This window comes from Trachypithecus francoisi, unplaced genomic scaffold, assembly GCF_009764315.1.
Source record: "Trachypithecus francoisi isolate TF-2019V2 unplaced genomic scaffold, Tfra_2.0 Lachesis_group4, whole genome shotgun sequence".
Taxonomy (NCBI): Eukaryota; Metazoa; Chordata; class Mammalia; order Primates; family Cercopithecidae; genus Trachypithecus; species Trachypithecus francoisi.
In genome coordinates, this window is record NW_022681469.1 from 113,922,680 (window position 1) to 113,940,138 (window position 17,459).

At 50.4% G+C, this 17,459-nt stretch overlaps 1 protein-coding gene across 13 annotated transcripts in view; it reads left to right on the forward strand.

Annotated features, from left to right (window-relative positions):
- TRRAP (transformation/transcription domain associated protein) overlaps positions 1–17,182 on the forward strand; it is a 134,889-nt gene extending 117,707 nt beyond the window's left edge. For 12 of the 13 annotated variants that reach the window (XM_033191769.1, XM_033191772.1, XM_033191761.1 and 9 more), the window contains 6 exons: positions 8,178–8,403; positions 9,114–9,331; positions 12,391–12,575; positions 15,000–15,203; positions 15,289–15,483; positions 16,015–17,182. In XM_033191769.1, the coding sequence (XP_033047660.1) occupies positions 8,178–8,403; positions 9,114–9,331; positions 12,391–12,575; positions 15,000–15,203; positions 15,289–15,483; positions 16,015–16,299 (1,313 nt within the window). In that variant the 3' untranslated portion in view covers positions 16,300–17,182. The remainder of the gene's footprint in view (positions 1–8,177; positions 8,404–9,113; positions 9,332–12,390; positions 12,576–14,999; positions 15,204–15,288; positions 15,484–16,014) is intronic. The other variant, XM_033191766.1, reaches the window with a different exon arrangement.
- The last annotated feature ends 277 nt before the right edge of the window (positions 17,183–17,459 follow it).

Here is a 17,459-nt window from a genome sequence, read left to right on the forward strand (position 1 = left end):
CTCGCACCCCCGTCCCATCCTCGCATCCCAGTCCCGTCCTCGCACCCCCGTCCCGTCCTCGCACCCCCGTCCCGTCCTCGCACCCCCGTCCCATCCTCGCATCCCCGTCCCATCCACGCACCCCCGTCCCATTTACACACCCCCGTCCAGTCCACACACCCCATCCACTCACCTGCATCCCCTCATCCTCATGTCTCATGTACTTACCCTCATCCCATCATACACACCCACATCCCATTTACACAGGCGTGTCCCCGCGTATGCACTGTGTCCCATCTACACACCCACATCACATCTGCGTACCCGCATCCCATTGTACACACCCGCGTCCATGGCCTTGCACACAGGCACAGCTGCTTCTCGTGCTGTCTAGAACATGTTGCTTCTCACTCCTCATTCAGCCTCCATCCCACTGACCTGCGGGCGCCCCAGCAGAGGAGCGCATGGCAGGCTGTCTTGCCAGGCTCGCACTGAGAGCCCCTGGTCCCAGGATGTGGCTTCAGCTGCCTTAGTAACTTCCCCAAGCCTTCACCTCTCGAGTGTCAGCACATGGGTGATTGTTGTGTGAAAACAAGATTTGTCTGGTACAGTTTCCCAGAGGTGAAAGAAACGTTGAATCATTCACATTTAAAAGCTTAATTACTGTGTTTTTAAAATTGTAGAACAAATCATTTTAATTTTCATTTCTTATCTTCAACTTATTCTTTAACTTCAGTTTTTATACAAAATGTCCTGAATGGAAGCCCATGAAACTATCTGGTTAAAACAAAATACGGGCCTTCAAACCTAAGCTCAGTCACTAGCCCAGGTAAAAAGAAGAGATGCTATTCTGTGACCTTTTTCCTCTTAATAATATGTTATATGCTGAACAATTTAAGAATGTGATTAGTTGCCTTGGTGACAGAATAAATAGCAGCAACTCTGTTCTAATTTTAAGATGATTTTAAATTTTATTTTTAAGATTAAGCGTCCTCTTTGACAGTCCAGAAATAAGTCTTTGCTGACTTTTTGGACACACACCTAAAACAGTTAAAAGTGATTCCTCAATTTTCAATGACAAAGTACGAGAAAAGAGTATGTTCTTGGTGGGCATGGTGGCTCACGTCTGTAACCCCAGCACTTTCGGAAGCCGAGGCGGGTGGATCACTTGAAGTCAGGAGTTCAAGACTAGCCTGGCCAACATGGCGAAACCCCGTCTCTACTAAAAATACAAAAATGATCCTGTCATGGTGGTGTATGCCTGTAATCCCAGCTACTCGGAAGGCTTAGGTGGGAGGATCGGTTGAACCTGGGAGACGGAGGTTGCCGTGAGCCAAAATCGCGCCACTGCACTCCAACCTGGGCAACAGAGTGAGACTCTACCTCAAAAAAGAATATATTCTCAAGCTGTGGTTCAGTTTTTCTGTCCTGTTTTCCAAAAAATCTTACTTTACTACCAAGCCACTCACCTAACTATAAGGAAAGACAGTTTTTCAAAAAGGCAACAAAATCCAGAAAAAGGAGTAGGTATCAGTCCAAAATTATCACCCGAAACACTGCTGTTGCAAAAAAGAAAAAAAAAATTAGGGTAGGAAGCCAAATTCCCATAGCCTGTTAGAGAAGATCTTCAAAAAAAAAAGAGTTCAGAAAGTTAAGAGTGGAACTACAGTGGTATAGACAGGCTCAAAATGCAGATAATTCAGGAACATTCAGCTTGGAAATGTATTAGGCTTTCTCCTAGTCCAGCAGAGGAAATAAAATCATGTGTTGCTGGAATTAATATTAAAATTGTCCCCACACACAGAAGGTAAAGAAAGAATGTGGAACAAACATAGCAAAGACAAGTCACCTTAAGTCTAGGCTCTAGTGCCCCAGGAAAGTTGAATCGAACTTAAATTCTTCCTGAGTCACTATCACTAAATTCAAGATTTGAGCTGAAACCAGTGGACCACATACACCACTAATAAATATCAAGTGACCCACAGTGTCTGTGGTATTAAAAAAAATTTTTTTTTTAATTATTGTAAGTTTCTATTCTGAAAAGCAGTAGATCAAAATGACACTGGACCTTCCAGTCGGTTACAGAGTAAATGGCTCCCTCCAAAGAGGACTGACTTGGCAGAAACCTAGGCTGGAAGGAATGTGAGTAACATGAAGTAAATCAGGCTCTCAGTATAATTTCCATAAGGCTTTTCTACCCACCCCAGTTGTAGGGAGTAGTCCTGAGGGAGCTCCAACACAGTGTCTTACGGGTGCTTCCCGGAGACAGAAGGGCTCTAAGTTTAACTCTTGACCCCTCTTCTCCTTACCTAAAGCTTGGGGAAGAAAATAAATATTTAATTGTTAATTTTCCAGAACTTTGGGCACATTATAATATTTAATATTCTGTAGTTTCATTTTCCGAACCTTTGGCTTAGAAATTTTTTCTCAACTTACATTAAAAAAAATGTATGAATGTACCTTCACCAGATGAAAATATAAGCCATGTTCTTCCATCTCTTCTACACAGGAAGAGTGAATGAATAGTACCGTAATATCCTGCAAGGTTACTTTGTGTACTTGACAAAAGATGATCTCCATTCACATCCAAGCATGAAACAGCCGGTTACAACATGGTGAAGTAGGGCTGGCGAAATGTTTGTAAGGGGCTGCTAGAGAGAGAACCCACGCCGACCCAACAGAAATAGTGCCTGTAGCCAGTACATGGCATCACCTCACTTCTCTGTGGGAACTCCACAGCATGGGCATCTCTTCGAGTTCTCTTCTAGCCACTCCTTACTTTCCATCTCTTGCAGTGCCTTCTGAATCACCCTCTCACCTTACCTCTGTTCCAGAAATCTTGTCTTGGCCTCATCTGCTTGCAGGTATTCGTTTTGTAAGTCTGTTAACTTCTCTGCGATCACCTTACATGGAGAGGCCCCGTGGTAGGTCAGTCTACACAAGGTACAGAAGGCAAAGTTGCAGCTGGAGCAGATGCCCGTGGTACAGCCACACCCTACAGGCCCCCACGGGCGGGGGCAGCACACCACATCTGCCACCAGCTCCAAGGTGACAGGAGGAGAAGGCAGCCATGACCGGCAGATAACTCTGCTTCCACTGGCTCTTTGACCTGGCCAGGAGTGGCCACCAGAGGGCACTTTGGTTCTGAGCAGTTGAGGCGTTGAACCTGGCCATCTCTGATGTGGATTTCAAAGCAGTCCTTCAGACAGGCTTTGCAGTACACAGGCCTCACTCCAAGTACATGCATTCACTGCCCAGCTTCTCAGAGAAACAGGCATCGTACAGGAACAATCTACTATTAAAGCATCTTACCTGCTGAGCTTGATCAAAGTCCAAGGTTTCCTGGAGCAGACTTGACAATGATTCCACATCCTGCACAGCTCTCTCATCCGCAATTTCCTCTTGGTCTACATGAGATCCAGCAGCTCCTCCAAAATCTAGCTCTGTGATGGGAGAGGCTTGAGCTGTCCTTCTCGGCACTTTTTCCTGAGAACCCATCTTGAGCTCAGAGGGAGAGACAATATTCAGGTGCACCAGGGCCTCTTGCTTAAGAAACTGCATCCGGACAGACAGGATCCTGCTGCCACTGTGTTCTTCCCATAGGTTGTCTAGTGCTTGCATAGAGCAGAGAGCTGAGTTGGTGACAGCAATTTGCCACTAAGTGTGAACGAAGATGGGAAAGAGGATGGCTAATCTGGTGGCAGTTCAGAGTTCAGCACAAGTGGAGGGAGAAAGCAAATGGTATATTCAAAGCCACTATTCTGGAGGCACTCATCTGAATTGCCGCTCAAATATCTTGAAGTTCTGTGGCAAATCCAAATCGATCCTGATTTTCCACCGTGGACAGGTTCTGCTTTTCCAAATTCATCTCCATCATCAATACTCGCCGGGGCCAGCAGTTCACCTGAGCTGCTCAGTCTTCTGACAACGTTTAATTTTATGAGGAATTGTTAATAACAATTAAAAAAAAGGATAGCAGCACCACAGTCTGTATTTCAGTTTATTTATTTTAAGATGGAGTTTTGCTCTGTCGCCCAGGCTGGAGTACAGTGGCGCGATCTCGGCTCACTGCCACCTCTGCCTCCCAGGTTCAAGCGATTCTCCTGCCTCAGCCTCCCGAGTAGCTGGGATTACAGGTGCATGTGCCACCACACCTGGCTAATTTTTGTATTTTTAGTAGAGATGGGGTTTCACCATGTTGGCCAGTCTGGTTTCGAACTCCTGATCTCAAATGATCCGCCCACTTCTGCCACCCAAAGTGCTGGGATTACAGGCGTGAGCCACTGCCCGGCCATGTATTTCAGTTTAGAGTGGAGGTCATGCAGATCCTGTTTATTCTCCAGGTGGTGGAGATGAGACTGCCAAAGCTGGATAACAGGCCAAGATGTGGAACTCATACTACGTATACTATGGAAATCCTGCCATTTGAGGCAAATGGGAAACTGCTACCCCAGTGAGAGAAGCCCCTCCTCCACAGTGTTTCCCTCCAGTCCGGGAAACTCCTTTTCATTCTTCCAGGCCACACCATATGCACTCCAGCCTTGGGGCCAGCCCTGGTCTGGGTTCAGCATGCCACTGCTGCCGTCTCCAGCACTCGCCACCTGGTGTCACTTGGGCAACTGACCAGCAAGTGGGGCAGGCCCCAGCCTAGCTCTCTGCCCAGTGCTGGGATCAGAGGGCGCTGTGTGGGCCTGTGAGCCATGGGCCAGCCTGGGGTGTCCTGAAGGAGCAGGGCTCACATCTTTCCCTTCCTCATCAACGCCTTGAATGGTCCTGGCCAGGCTGGGCTGGGGCCACCCTGTCTCGAGTTTGGGGTTCCGAAGCCCACTGAACAGTCCTGGCCCGGCCCCCTTCTCCGCCTTGCGTGCCCAGAGCGTGGTCCCTACCATACCTTCCAGCCGCCCTGCGGTGCCCTGCTTAGCGCTTCTGTAATGATCTTTACCATGTTCTTTCTTCATTGATGGGTTAAATCATAGAATAAGTGGTTCACATTTGTGATATTTAAAGAATCTTCTAAAGACTCATCGTGTCTTAGATGACACAGTTAATATTAAGTCACATAGAAGAAAATCTTTATCTCCTTAATCGGAAAGGACCCTCGACAGCCACAGCCATGACCAGTTGCATCAAGGCTGCTTGCGGCTGAAGTGTGGCGTGTGCCCTGCCGTCGCTGGGGCGGGGGTGGCGGGGGGCAGTCTGGGGGCCTGGCTCCCCATTCGTGATGTGTGGGTTGGGCTTGCCTTAGGTGAAACCACAGCTGAGGGAGGTGCTCTTTGAAAAGTAAAGGGCGAGCCCGGTCCTCCCGGTCTTTCCCGTGAAGCGCTGTCATCTCCTCAGGCTTGTCGCGAAATGCGCGTGATGTGTGGTCTTTCACCCTTCTCTGAGAACGAAAGAGTCCGAGATGAAAGGTTTATAGAAATCATATTTTGCTTAAAAGAAATGGTGGTATTCAGCATGCTTTTATCTTAACATGTCCACATTATTTAAAAAGTAAAGAATCAGAAATGGGATAGATCTTCTGGCTTTTGATGTTAAAAAAAACAAAAATCACAAAACCAAAACTGGAAAAAGTCAGCATGAGGCTCCTGACTCATCTCAAAGTGCAGCAGGTCTCAGACTCAAACAGCCAGAGTGTGTCCACCTTCCGCTCTCCTGTTCATGGGGGAGGCTGTTTCTGTCTCTTTCTTTGTCTGTGTTCTGTTGACGGAGTGCAGTCTGATTCTCTAGCAGAGCTGTGTGTGTGGACTACCAACCACATGTCTGTGAAGAGGTGGAAGAAAGCTCAGAAATGGCGCACTCCATGTATCCCACAGAAATGAAGACTTCCATTCGTGTGGGAACGGGCATACAAATATTCAGAGCCTTTGTTATTTTATTTGTAATAGCTCAAAACTGGAAACCATGCAGATGCCCTTTCAGAAGGTATTGAATACATTAGAAACACCCGTCCTCGGCAATGAGGAGTTAATTATTGATACGTAGTAATGTGGGTGTACCTCCAAGAAATCATGCTGAGTGCAAAAAGCCAACTTGGAAAGGATGTGTACTGCAGGATTCTTATTTGTGAAATACCACAGTGGAGATGGAAAAGGGATTGGTGCTGGCCAGGTGTTCAGGATGCAGGGGAGAGGTGGGGGTGGCTGTGAAGGGAAACCAAGGGCATCCCGTGCTGATGGTGCCCCTCACAACTGATTGTGCTAGTGGCTCTGCGAGGCGACATGGTGACATGACCAGAGGTGTGCGCACACATACACACGTGCACACGCACATGTGCACACGTAACTGGTAAAGTCTGAATCAGCTCTTTGGAGTGTGCCAATGTCACTTTTTGATGTTGGCATCGCACTGGCTTGCATAAGACGCTGGTGTGGGAGGAATGGGGTTAGGAGTACATGGAACTTTCTTTATAATTTGTTTGCATCCTGCTGCGAATCTCTAGGAATTTCAAAATAAAAGTTAAAAAGAGATCAGGCATGAGCTTGGCGGCACCTTCTTGGTCCAGTGTGGAGAGGGAACAGTGAGGTGGCCTGCATCCCTGGCGGTGGCCTCTGTCTCTCGCAGCTCTGCTGGGAGATCTCACCTTGGTGCACAGCGGCTTCTCCAGCACCTGCCCATGTGGAGTCGTGGCACTGTGAGGAATGCAGAGGCTGGAGGTGCCAGAGCTTAAAATGAAAGGGAAACCAGACAAGTGCTGTGAAAAAAAAACACACACACACACAAAATACTTTGGCTTTCCTGAAACTGATGACATTTGTGGACAGCCAAGTTCAGACATGGGCAGGAATAGGCCACTCGTATAGCTGGGTGTTACCATGCGTGGGCAGGGATGGTCAGGCCACTCGAATAACTGGGTGTTATGCCAAGCACCTCATGTGCTCTGCCTTGTTTAATTTCATCCTCACGGGGTAGGTGTTAAATTATTCCTGTTCGTCTACCATGGGTTAGAAAAGTGAGGCCCTGAGAGGTTCAGCGGCGTGCTCCAAGCTCTAAGCTGGTATGTCTGCCGCCACGGCTCAGCCAGCGTTCCATTTGGGCTCAGGACGCCAGCCCTGGGGCAGCCTGGGAACGGTGCCTCCTCGTGGCTCCCCCAGGGCCCCTGCTTTGCTGCAGAAGCGGTTGGGTTCGTCCTGACCTCTGGTCGCCCCGGTGAGTTAGGGTGGCGAGGCTCCTTCCAGCACTGGTGCTCGTCTGGGAGGAAGTCGAGGTTTTTTACAGAAAGACATTTTTGAGAAATATATTAACCAGGGATTTTTGAATGCTTCAGTGAAAAATGTTTTTGGCTTTTGCCATTTTGGTATCTTGCATTAGTTCCTTCTCGGGGCTCATTTAGAATCTATCTCCTGGGTGGCCCTTTCTGCTGCCTTAGGCTCACTTTGCTTACATTATCAGCTTTGACACAAGACCTTAGGGCTCCATGTGACACTTATGCTCAGAGGTGGGGTTGCCGTTGGATGCTGGTCTTCAGACCCTGGTGACACGGGCTCCTGGTTGTTGGGATTCACAGGCCGCCCTCAGGCTCCTGTGTCTCCCAGGGCCCCAGCCTCACACACTGAGGTAGACATTGCCTCAACGGCATTATTCCCAAAAGGGCCTGTGGGGTTGGGGATGGGGTTTCAGGTTGGTGGTTCCTCTCTTCCTCTTCCTCTCCACATGATGGGAGGTCTCTGACAGGGCCTCTCTTGTTCTGTCAGCCTCTTGGGGAGCAAGGAATATAAAATGTTTTGCTCCACACTATGTATAAAACGTGTAATTTGGCCGGGCATAGTGGCTCACGCCTGTAATCCCAGCACTTTGGGAGGCCAAGGCAGGCGGATCGTCTGAGGTTGGGAGTTCAAGACCAGTCTGGCCAACATGGTGAAACCCTGTCTATACTAAAAATACAAACAAAACAAAACAAAACAAAAAATTAGCCAGGCGTGGTGGCAGGTGCCTGTAATCCCAGCTACTTGGGAGGCTGAGGCAGAAGAATCACTAAAACCAGGGAGGTGGAGGTTGCAGTGAGCCGAGAGATCAGGCCACTGCACTCCAGCCAGGGCAACAAGAGTGAAACTTTGTTTCAAAACAAACAAAATGTGTAATTTGTAGCTGGTAGGGGCATGAGCTCTTTTTGTTTGTTTGTTTTTGTTTTTTGTTTTTTGCAGTGAATTAGAACTGGCCCAGATGACTAAAAATGTTTTTAATCATGTTTTATTTTGAAGATTTTGACTTCAGCGTTCCAGGATCCATGAAGCTTCATAATCTTATTTCTAAGTTGAAAAAGTGGATCAAAATCTTGGAGGCCAAGACCAAGCAGCTCCCCAAATTCTTCCTCATAGAGGAAAAGTGCCGGTTCTTGAGCAATTTCTCGGCACAGACAGCTGAAGTGGAAATTCCCGGGGAGTTTCTGATGCCAAAGCCAACGCATTATTACATCAAGATTGCGCGGTGAGTGAGCCAGCCTGGCGGGTGGAACTCACCCACAGCGTCCGTGGACATGGAGCCCCCTGGGAGCTCCAGGGTGGACCCTGTGTGGAATTTCGGACACAGATTCCCTGACATGGGAGAACCTAAGATGATTCTAGAATGTAAGTGGTCAGGCACTTAAGGAGTTCTGCCCGCACTGACCGGTGAGCTGTCCTGAGTGCGGTCTGGGTTTGCATTCAGCAGACCTTCTTCTGAGTAACCATAGAACTTGACAAAACAGTGTGTGTCCCAGTCTTGTGTAAATCCTCGAAGCACAGTACTCGGGCAGAACCAGACGATTGCAGCATTTCCCAGAGCGTGCTGCGTCTCATTCGAAACGCAGAAAGGGCTTTGAAGAGGTTTCTCTTAACAAAGAGTGTGTCTCGTTATTTCGGAACCAGACACAGCTCTGCTTTTCCATACATCCAGAGTGTAGCTGCCCTTTCCTCCAAAGCTGGCTCCTGTCCTGGCCAGCTGTCCCTCCTCCTTGACTTCCGTCCGTGGCTGCTGAACTGGAAATATTTGACTCATTTCCACCGCGTCAGGGTGAGGCAGGGTACAAATAAATTGATAAATGACTGCTGGCCTACACAGTCCGTTTTCCCGTGACAGTTCGGACATCCCTAGCTGCTTCTCAAGACCAGGACTGGTAGAGATGCAGGGCGCGTCCTCATGGCTTCTCGCTCTGGCAGGTTTATGCCCCGGGTAGAGATTGTGCAGAAGCACAACACCGCAGCCCGGCGGCTGTACATCCGAGGACACAACGGCAAGATCTACCCGTACCTCGTCATGAACGACGCTTGCCTCACGGAGTCACGGCGAGAGGAGCGCGTGTTGCAGCTGCTGCGTCTGCTGAACCCCTGTTTGGAGAAGAGAAAGGAGACCACCAAAAGGCACTTGTTTTTCACAGGTGGGGATGAGCGCCACGCCTCGCGGGGTGCACAGGCAGCTTCACAGGTGGGGATGTGGGGCGCGCAGGCAGCTTCACAGGTGGGGATGAGAGCCACGCCTCGCGGGGCGTGCAGGCAGCTTCACAGGTGGGGATGTGGGGCGCGCAGGCAGCCTCACAGGTGGGGATGAGAGCCACGCCTCGCGGGGCGCGCAGGCAGCTCAAGTTAGCCTTTGAGGGTCCGGCTGTGTCAGCAGAGAATGTTCTAGTCTGTGCTGACCAGGGAAGGCCTCAAGAAGAGGAGCAGCTCTGGGCCTTCAGGCCTCTCACTGAGAGATGAGAGCTGTGTCCACCTTTCGTCTAAGGCAAGCTTGTCCAACTTGCGGGCTCCATGAGGCCCAGGATGCCTTTGAATGTGGTTCGACACAAATTCGTCAACTTTCTTAGAACATTATGAGATTTCTTTTGCTTTTTTTAAAATCTTTTTTAGCTCATCACCTGTCATTAGTGTCAGTGTGTTTTATGTGTAGCCCAAGACAATTCTTCCAATGTGGCCCAGGGAAGCCAAAAGATTGGACACCCCTGTTCTAAGGCCTTTTGCACTCTACGGAGTGGGCCCTTGGAGAGCCGGCGCCTGCCAGTGCGTGCTGCCGCTTTGGCTGCTCCTCCCTGGAGCTTGGGGAACCCGGCCCAGCCGAGCCTGGGTGCCAGCGGGGCAGCAGCACGTGTCAGGTTTCTAGCGCACCTTGAGCTGCTTCCCACGCTGCTCTCTGGGCCCTCCCTGAGTTTCCTTCCTGGGTGAAACACAGGACTCGGGAAAGTCCAGCTGCCCTGTTAAGGCCACAGAAATTGCCAGGGGGCACAAATAGCCGATAAGAAGCAACCTCTGAGTGAAGTCCTTGTCACTGAGTTACCATGAGTGACCCGATTGTACGGGCATGTAGATGAGACGCTTGTGCTGTGATCCGGAGAAGAGAGCCACTTTATAACGTTTTAGCGTGCAGTCCCTGTGGTCGGGAGCCCGCCGCAGTGCACGTTACCTAGTCCTGTGTGGAACTTTCTTTTGCCACCTAAGCTGTGATCAGCCCCTTTTGACCTGAAATCTCTGATGCTTAAGTTTTGTATCTCAAAATAAGATTTTTTAAATAAGCCTAAAGAAACTCAAAATGCATCACAGAAAACTGTGTTTTAACGTGTATATAACATGACCTGTAGTGTTGATCCCAGCTGTGGGTTATTGATTTATCTGCTTCCAAACGCTTGGTTGGCACGGAATGGCGGTCCTCATGTGTGTCCTGGAGTCATTTGGGGATTTCTTTATGGGTAAACGCCAAGACAGCAAGCCATCAGCTGTGGCTTAACTGACGTTAGAATCAGCTACTTGGTTCACAGAAGTCAGAATCATCTGTGTGCACCTCACGCGCCCCTGACTCCATGTCAGGGGTTACGGTGGCTGGGACACAGCGCCACTGGGACCCTCTCTGGGCAGGCTGAATCTGCCATCTTCTGGAAACCTCTCAGCTCCCTCCAACTTTATTGCAACAAGATATCTGAATATTCCCTGAACCTAGTGTCTTCATAAAGTATTATCTCATTTAATCCACAAACAACCCTGTGGGGTAGGTACTATTATCCCACTTTTGGAGGAGAAACTGTGCACAAGTCCAGTGCTGCTCCCCAAGGTGTCGTCACTGGGAAGGTAGGCTCTGGAGTGGCCGCCCAGCGCTCCTGCCACCTCCAGCTGACTCAGCCCAGAGTGGTTTCAGTGCAGGTGAGCATCCTGTCGGGCGGGTCGTAGATTAACTGCATCTCAGATAGCAAGTGGTGATTGGGAACAGAGTGCTGGTCGCCATGTGTGGACAGGGATTCACACACTAATGGCGATGGATGATCAGGTTGATGCTGGATGCTTTCCTTATGTGGACAGAACACAGAAGATGATTTTCCTCCTCCTCCACAGATGGGGCACAGCCATCCTAGATGCTGAAAGACAAGTTTGCGTCATTAGACAGCAGCTGTCTCAGAGCAGGAAGGCTGGACTCTTCCCATAGACTCTGATGAAGGAAAACCTCTAAGAGTGAACATTGGGCAGAGTCTGTTTGTTCTTTTTTTTTTTTTGAAACGGAGTCTCACTCTGTCACCCAGGCTGGAGTGCAATGGTGCAGTCTCGGTTCACTGCCACCTCCGCCTCCTGGGTTCAGGCAATTCTCCTGCCTCAGCCCCCTGAGTAGCTGGGACTACGGGTGTGCGCCACCACACCCGGCTAATTTTCGTGTTTTTAGTAGAGATGGGGTTTTGCCATGTTGGCCAGGCTGGTCTCAAACTCCTGACCTCATGTGATCCACCCGCCTTGGCCTCCCAAAGTGCTGGGATTACAGGCGTGAGCCACCACGCCCGGCCATGTTTATTCTTATTTTTTAGACAGGGTCCTGCTCTGTTACCTGCAGCCCCCAACTCCTGGCTCAAGCGATTCTCCCATCTCAGCCTCCTGAGTAGCTGGGACTATAGGCTATCCTTTATATTTTGTTTTTTTAAGATGTCTTTTTTTTTTTTTTTTTTTCCTTTGAGATGGAGTCTCACTCTGTCAACAGGCTGTAGTGCTGTGGCACGATCTCGGCTCACTGCAACCTCTGACTCCCTGGTTCAGGCAATTCTCCTGCCTCAGCCTCCTGAGTAGCTGGGATTATAGGCACCTGCCACCACGCCCGGCTAATTTTTGTATTTTTAGTAGAGGTGGGGTTTCACCATGTTAGCCAGGATGGTCTCAATCTCCTGACCTCGTGATCCGCCCACCTCGGCCTCCCAAAGTGCTGGGATTACAGGCGTGAGCCGCCGTGTCCGGCCAAGATGTCTTTTTAAGATAGCCTTCTAAAGCATTTCTGTTTGTGGACACAGGGTGACGATCAGCTCGTGCCGTCAGAGCCTCGTGCCATCTGTTGGGCAAATGGATGGTGCATGACCACCGGATTCTTGCAGCCAGCCCCCAAGGCACACAGCCGGGTCAGCTCTGCTCCCGGTGGAGCCAAGCACTGGCCTGCGGTCACCCTCAGCCTGCCCCGTTTCTCTTCCCCTCTCCCCAGTGCCCCGGGTTGTGGCGGTTTCCCCGCAGATGCGCCTCGTGGAGGACAACCCCTCTTCACTTTCCCTTGTGGAGATCTACAAGCAGCGCTGCGCCAAGAAGGGCATCGAGCACGACAACCCCATCTCCCGTTACTACGACCGGCTGGCTACGGTGCAGGCGCGGGGAACTCAAGCCAGCCACCAGGTAGCAGGGGGGCTGGGCGGGGGCTGAGCTGCCACCTGCAGCCCTCCTGCGTGGGGCGGTGCCTGGAGACAGGGGTGCTTAGAAGATGAGTGGGCATTTGTTAGGGGCCACCTCTGTCATTTAACTATTAGACTCATGAGATGGTAGAAGTGAGACAGCTCTTGACCTTGGAGAAGCCCCTTGTCCTCTACTGTACTTACAAAGAAGCTCTGAAATTAGAATTTTAAAATAAGTTTCTGGCAGTCTTACTTGGCAGCCACACCTGGTCTGAGGTGATGGGAGGCTGTTTATAGTCTACATTCGTCCACTTCATGTTGCTGTTCACCTGGTCTGCCGCTGGGGGCGTTAGGTGATGTGCAGCGTGTGTGCTATTTTCTAAAATACAAAAAGCGGCAGACTCTGGAGTGCGTGGGGCCCAGCTGTTTCGGTTGCCTGAGCCAGGAGCATGGTGCCCACAGGAGTCTTGGGTGGCCCTGGCCTGCAGGCCCTCGGAGGTGCAGAGGCCCCTCATTCACTGCACGTTTTTGCCCTTGGTGGGAGGCAGGGCAGGCATGGGCTTTGGGTGAGGAGATTTTTGGGAGATTGTGTGGAGCACCCAGGGTCAGCTGTTTCGGCCTCTCCCTGGGTGCCCCGTGGTCCTTTCTGTAGGTCCCAAGAAGGAGAGACCACAGAGGTGGATGCTGTGATCTTGCCCCGAGTCTCCCAGGGACTCAATCCAGTTCCCCTGGCTCCTGGAGGACTTAGTTTGGTTGAGGAAGGTTGAGCCCATGGTGTCCTCTGTGGCCCAGGGCACGGCAGGGCCCAAGGTGTTCCAGGCTGCAGGGTCAGGTGCAGCCTCCAGCTCTGCAGGCAGAGGCATGGATCCCTGTTTCTGATCAGCCTCTGTTGACAGAGTGCATGGCCTCTCTTTGGAACTGACGGCCAGGGCTTTTTTGTGGCACAGGCCATGGCCTGGTCATTCTGTGGACAATGGGCAGTTCTGAGGTATTTGCAGGAGAAGAATGGATTATATTCTTAAGGCAACATTAACTTTTGACAGCATGGAAGCCAGTGACAAATACGTGCTGACCTCAGAGTCATCCTGTTTCTAAACAGCGTGAGTGACTGACTAGGATGTTTGTTCCAGGTTAGCAGCTGCCAGGGCCTGTCGGCAGAGGGAGATGCCCACAGCACAGAGGAATCCAGCTTCAGAGCCACTTCTTCTTCTGTGTGCCTCTTGTTTTGTTATTTATTCTACTCCTTCATTCTTCTCTCTTTTTTTCTTTTTTTTTTTTTTTTTTTGAGATGGAGTTTTGCTCTTGTCGCCCAGGCTGGAGTGCAGTGGCACTATCTCGGCTCACCACAACCTCCGCCTGCTGGGTTCAAGCGATTCTCCTGCCTCAGCCTCCTGAGTAGCTGGGATTACAGGTGCCCGCCACCACACCTGGCTAATTTTTGTATTTTTAGTAGAGACGGGGTTTCACCATGTTGACCAGGCTGGTCTCAAAACTCCTGACCTTGTGATCCACCCGCCTCAGCCTCCCAAAGTGCTGGGATTACAGGCGTGAGCCACCATGCCCAGCCCAGCCTTTTTTTTTTTTTTTTTAAAATAAATTTTTTAAAAAAGCTCCTCAGACTGTTGCAAGCCTTTAATTCCTAGAGTTCTGACAGAGTTGGTTTTGATGGTTTTGCCAGCATTCTAACTGCTTCAGGAGCAGATTTTGGAAATCCTTTGCCGTCTTAGAAGCGCTCCTTCCCATTTGACAGATGAGGAAACAAACTGCATGTGTTGCCAGTGGCCTGCCTTGTTCTTGCCGGTGGAAGGCAAGAACTTTCTCACGGCCTTTCTCACGTTCTTCCTCACGGCCACTCAGAGCACGTGGGTAGGACTTAGTCTGGAAAAGACCCCGTGCCTCTACCAGATGGTCGAACAGGAACTCCATTAACTCAGGAAACTCTGAGTTGGTGAGGTCTGCATTAGTCCATGAGTACGGAGTTCAGTCTCAAGTGTGTGTGTGGTTAGACCAGCTCCTTCAGTTTGTGAAACATTTGTCATTAGTATAAAGTCTTGGTTGGAAGTGGTGCTGCTGGTGTCCAGCTGTTGTGTTCTGTTAATTGGCCTGATATCTTCTGTGGTCAGCAAGGGTGGAAGCGTTCGGATACTTGCCTGCATTCTTGTCAGGTATCGCATATCAGGTAACTGCGGCTTTGGCGCAGACCAGCTGCATTGGTGCTTTAGAGCAGATGGTGGCGAACCCTGGAGGGAAACAGCCATCTTATGCCTCTTCACGTTCAGTCGCGTAACAATGTGCGCGTTAAATCTGTCACCAGAATTTACTCTCGGTGCTAAGTTAAAGAGGAACTGCAATCTGAGAGTTTTTCTTTTGCAAAAAAAAAAAAAAATCAGTGAATGAGATGGGAGTGTCATGGAGCAATGTGTTTCAGGTCCTCCGCGACATCCTCAAGGAGGTTCAGAGTAACATGGTGCCACGCAGCATGCTCAAGGAGTGGGCGCTGCACACCTTCCCCAACGCCACGGACTACTGGACGTTCCGGAAGATGTTCACCATTCAGCTGGCCCTGATAGGCTTCGCGGAATTCGTCCTGCATTTAAATAGACTCAACCCCGAAATGTTACAGATCGCTCAGGTAACCTGGTTTGAACCGCCAGATCCTCTCCTCGTGACATTGCCTTTCTGCTGAAGTTCCTAAAGTGTCTCCTTCTGAAATTTAGGACACTGGCAAACTGAATGTTGCCTACTTTCGGTTTGACATAAACGACGCGACTGGAGACCTAGATGCCAACCGTCCTGTCCCGTTTCGACTCACACCCAACATTTCTGAGTTTCTGACTACCATCGGTGTCTCCGGCCCTTTGACGGCATCCATGATTGCAGTTGCCCGGTGTTTCGCCCAGCCGAACTTTAAGGTGGGTCTCCGCGTCGTCCTATCATGGGCACAGGCTAGGGCCACTCAGATGCCCACGCGCCATGGCCTTGCAGGAGCTGCTGATCTGCCTCACGGGCTGTGTGTTCTCCACAGTGGCCAGCACCCGTGTTACGTCCTTTGCTGTGCGGGCAAGGGATGGTTTTCTGTCTGGTTCACTCTCGTCTGTAGTGCTTGGAATGGGCCTGCCGGACACTGGGCAGACGCTGGAAGGCGTCAAGTGAACAAATAAAAAGATCGGGCCCCAGTCGCAGCGTGGCTGCCTTTGCCGTCCAGGTCTGTGCTGCCCAGCACTGAGGCTTTCTGGCTGCTGCTTCAAGTGGAGGAAGGGGTTTGCCCCTCAGCGGCTTCCCCAGCCCGTCCTGAGGGCACACAGCCTGGCCTGGTGCTGAGGCTTGACTGGCCCTCGGTGGCCCTGCGCAGCCACTGTAGTTGAGTCCCACCTTGTTAGGAAACTGCCCCTCTGGGCTGTTCTTGGTTAAACACACATCCTCTCGTTCTCTCCCTCACACAGGTGGACGGCATTCTGAAAACGGTTCTCCGGGATGAGATCATTGCTTGGCACAAAAAAACGCAGGAGGACACGTCCTCTCCTCTCTCGGCCGCCGGGCAACCGGAGAACATGGACAGCCAGCAACTGGTGTCCCTGGTTCAGAAAGCCGTCACCGCCATCATGACCCGCCTGCACAACCTTGCCCAGTTCGAAGGCGGGGAAAGCAAGGTGAACACCCTGGTGGCCGCAGCAAACAGCCTGGACAATCTGTGCCGCATGGACCCCGCCTGGCACCCCTGGCTGTGACCGCGGCTGCCACGGCCACCCGGAATGTGAAGGGCGCCCTGGGCTCTGAGCCTGCAGCTTGTACGACTTCTCCCTGCCTCGTTCCTTTTATTCACAGAAGCCCCGCAGTTCCACTGGGTTGCAGTCATTTTCCTGGTAGTTGGTGTGTGAGAGGGAGAATTTAGTTTTAGAGGAAGCTGAACTATGACGATGCTGGGCGAGGCGGTTAGAAATGGCAGAGCTGAAACTTCCTCCAAGCTTTTAAAATAATCTTTTAAGAAACCAGGATTCTCCGGTCTGGAATTTCTGGGTGAGCCCTTCTTTTATGGTGTCCTCTCTGTCTGTGAATGTACAGGCGGGACTGTGCGAACCGCTCCTTACCATCCATTTTTAACTCTTTCGGAAATAACACCTCGCAGCAGCTTCCTGCTTTTGTACAGACCTTTGTAACAAGTGTACAGAAAACCCGTTTTGTTTGAGAAACAGGAGATGATGAACCCATCGTGCTGGTTTTTCTCTGAGCACAAACTTTTAGGCTGTACGCAGCCAGCCTTGGGAGTCTCATTGAGTGTTTGGCGTGGATCCACAGGGCCAGATCACCCTGCGGGAGCGCCACACACATCCACTTTGGATTCAGCGGGTGAAGACAGAACTCTGAGAGTCTGCAGGCGGCTCCTGTGCTTTTTATTTCCAGCTCTTCAGATGTCTTCTAGACATTTACTATCATTGCACCTGAATAAAAAATCACTTTTACCTTCCTAATTTAAAAAGACAAAACAGAAATGTACGTTCCTTCGCTACCTTTAGTCTTTCTGTTCACATTTTTATAAATCTGAACGTTGAGAATGTTCTATCTAAATTTGTACAGTGTGATTTTTTTTAGAATAAATATTTTATAAAAGGGTTTATTGTCCCTTATTTATGTTAAAATGCTTGTTCCCATGAGGGGTTTCTTCCCTCTGGGAACCAGAGGCCCCAGAGACAGTGTGGGCTCCTCAGCGCAGCCTCTTGGTGACAGCGTGTGCTGCCTGGGCAGGTACTGTGCTGCTGTGATCACAGGGGACGTCATGACTTGGCACGTGGGAAGCCAGTTCAGAGCATCTTCTGTCAAGGCGACAAGGAATGGCGGCCCGACCTCAGCAGCGGGCTGGCGTGCCAGACTCTCGGAGCCCTTAGCCGTG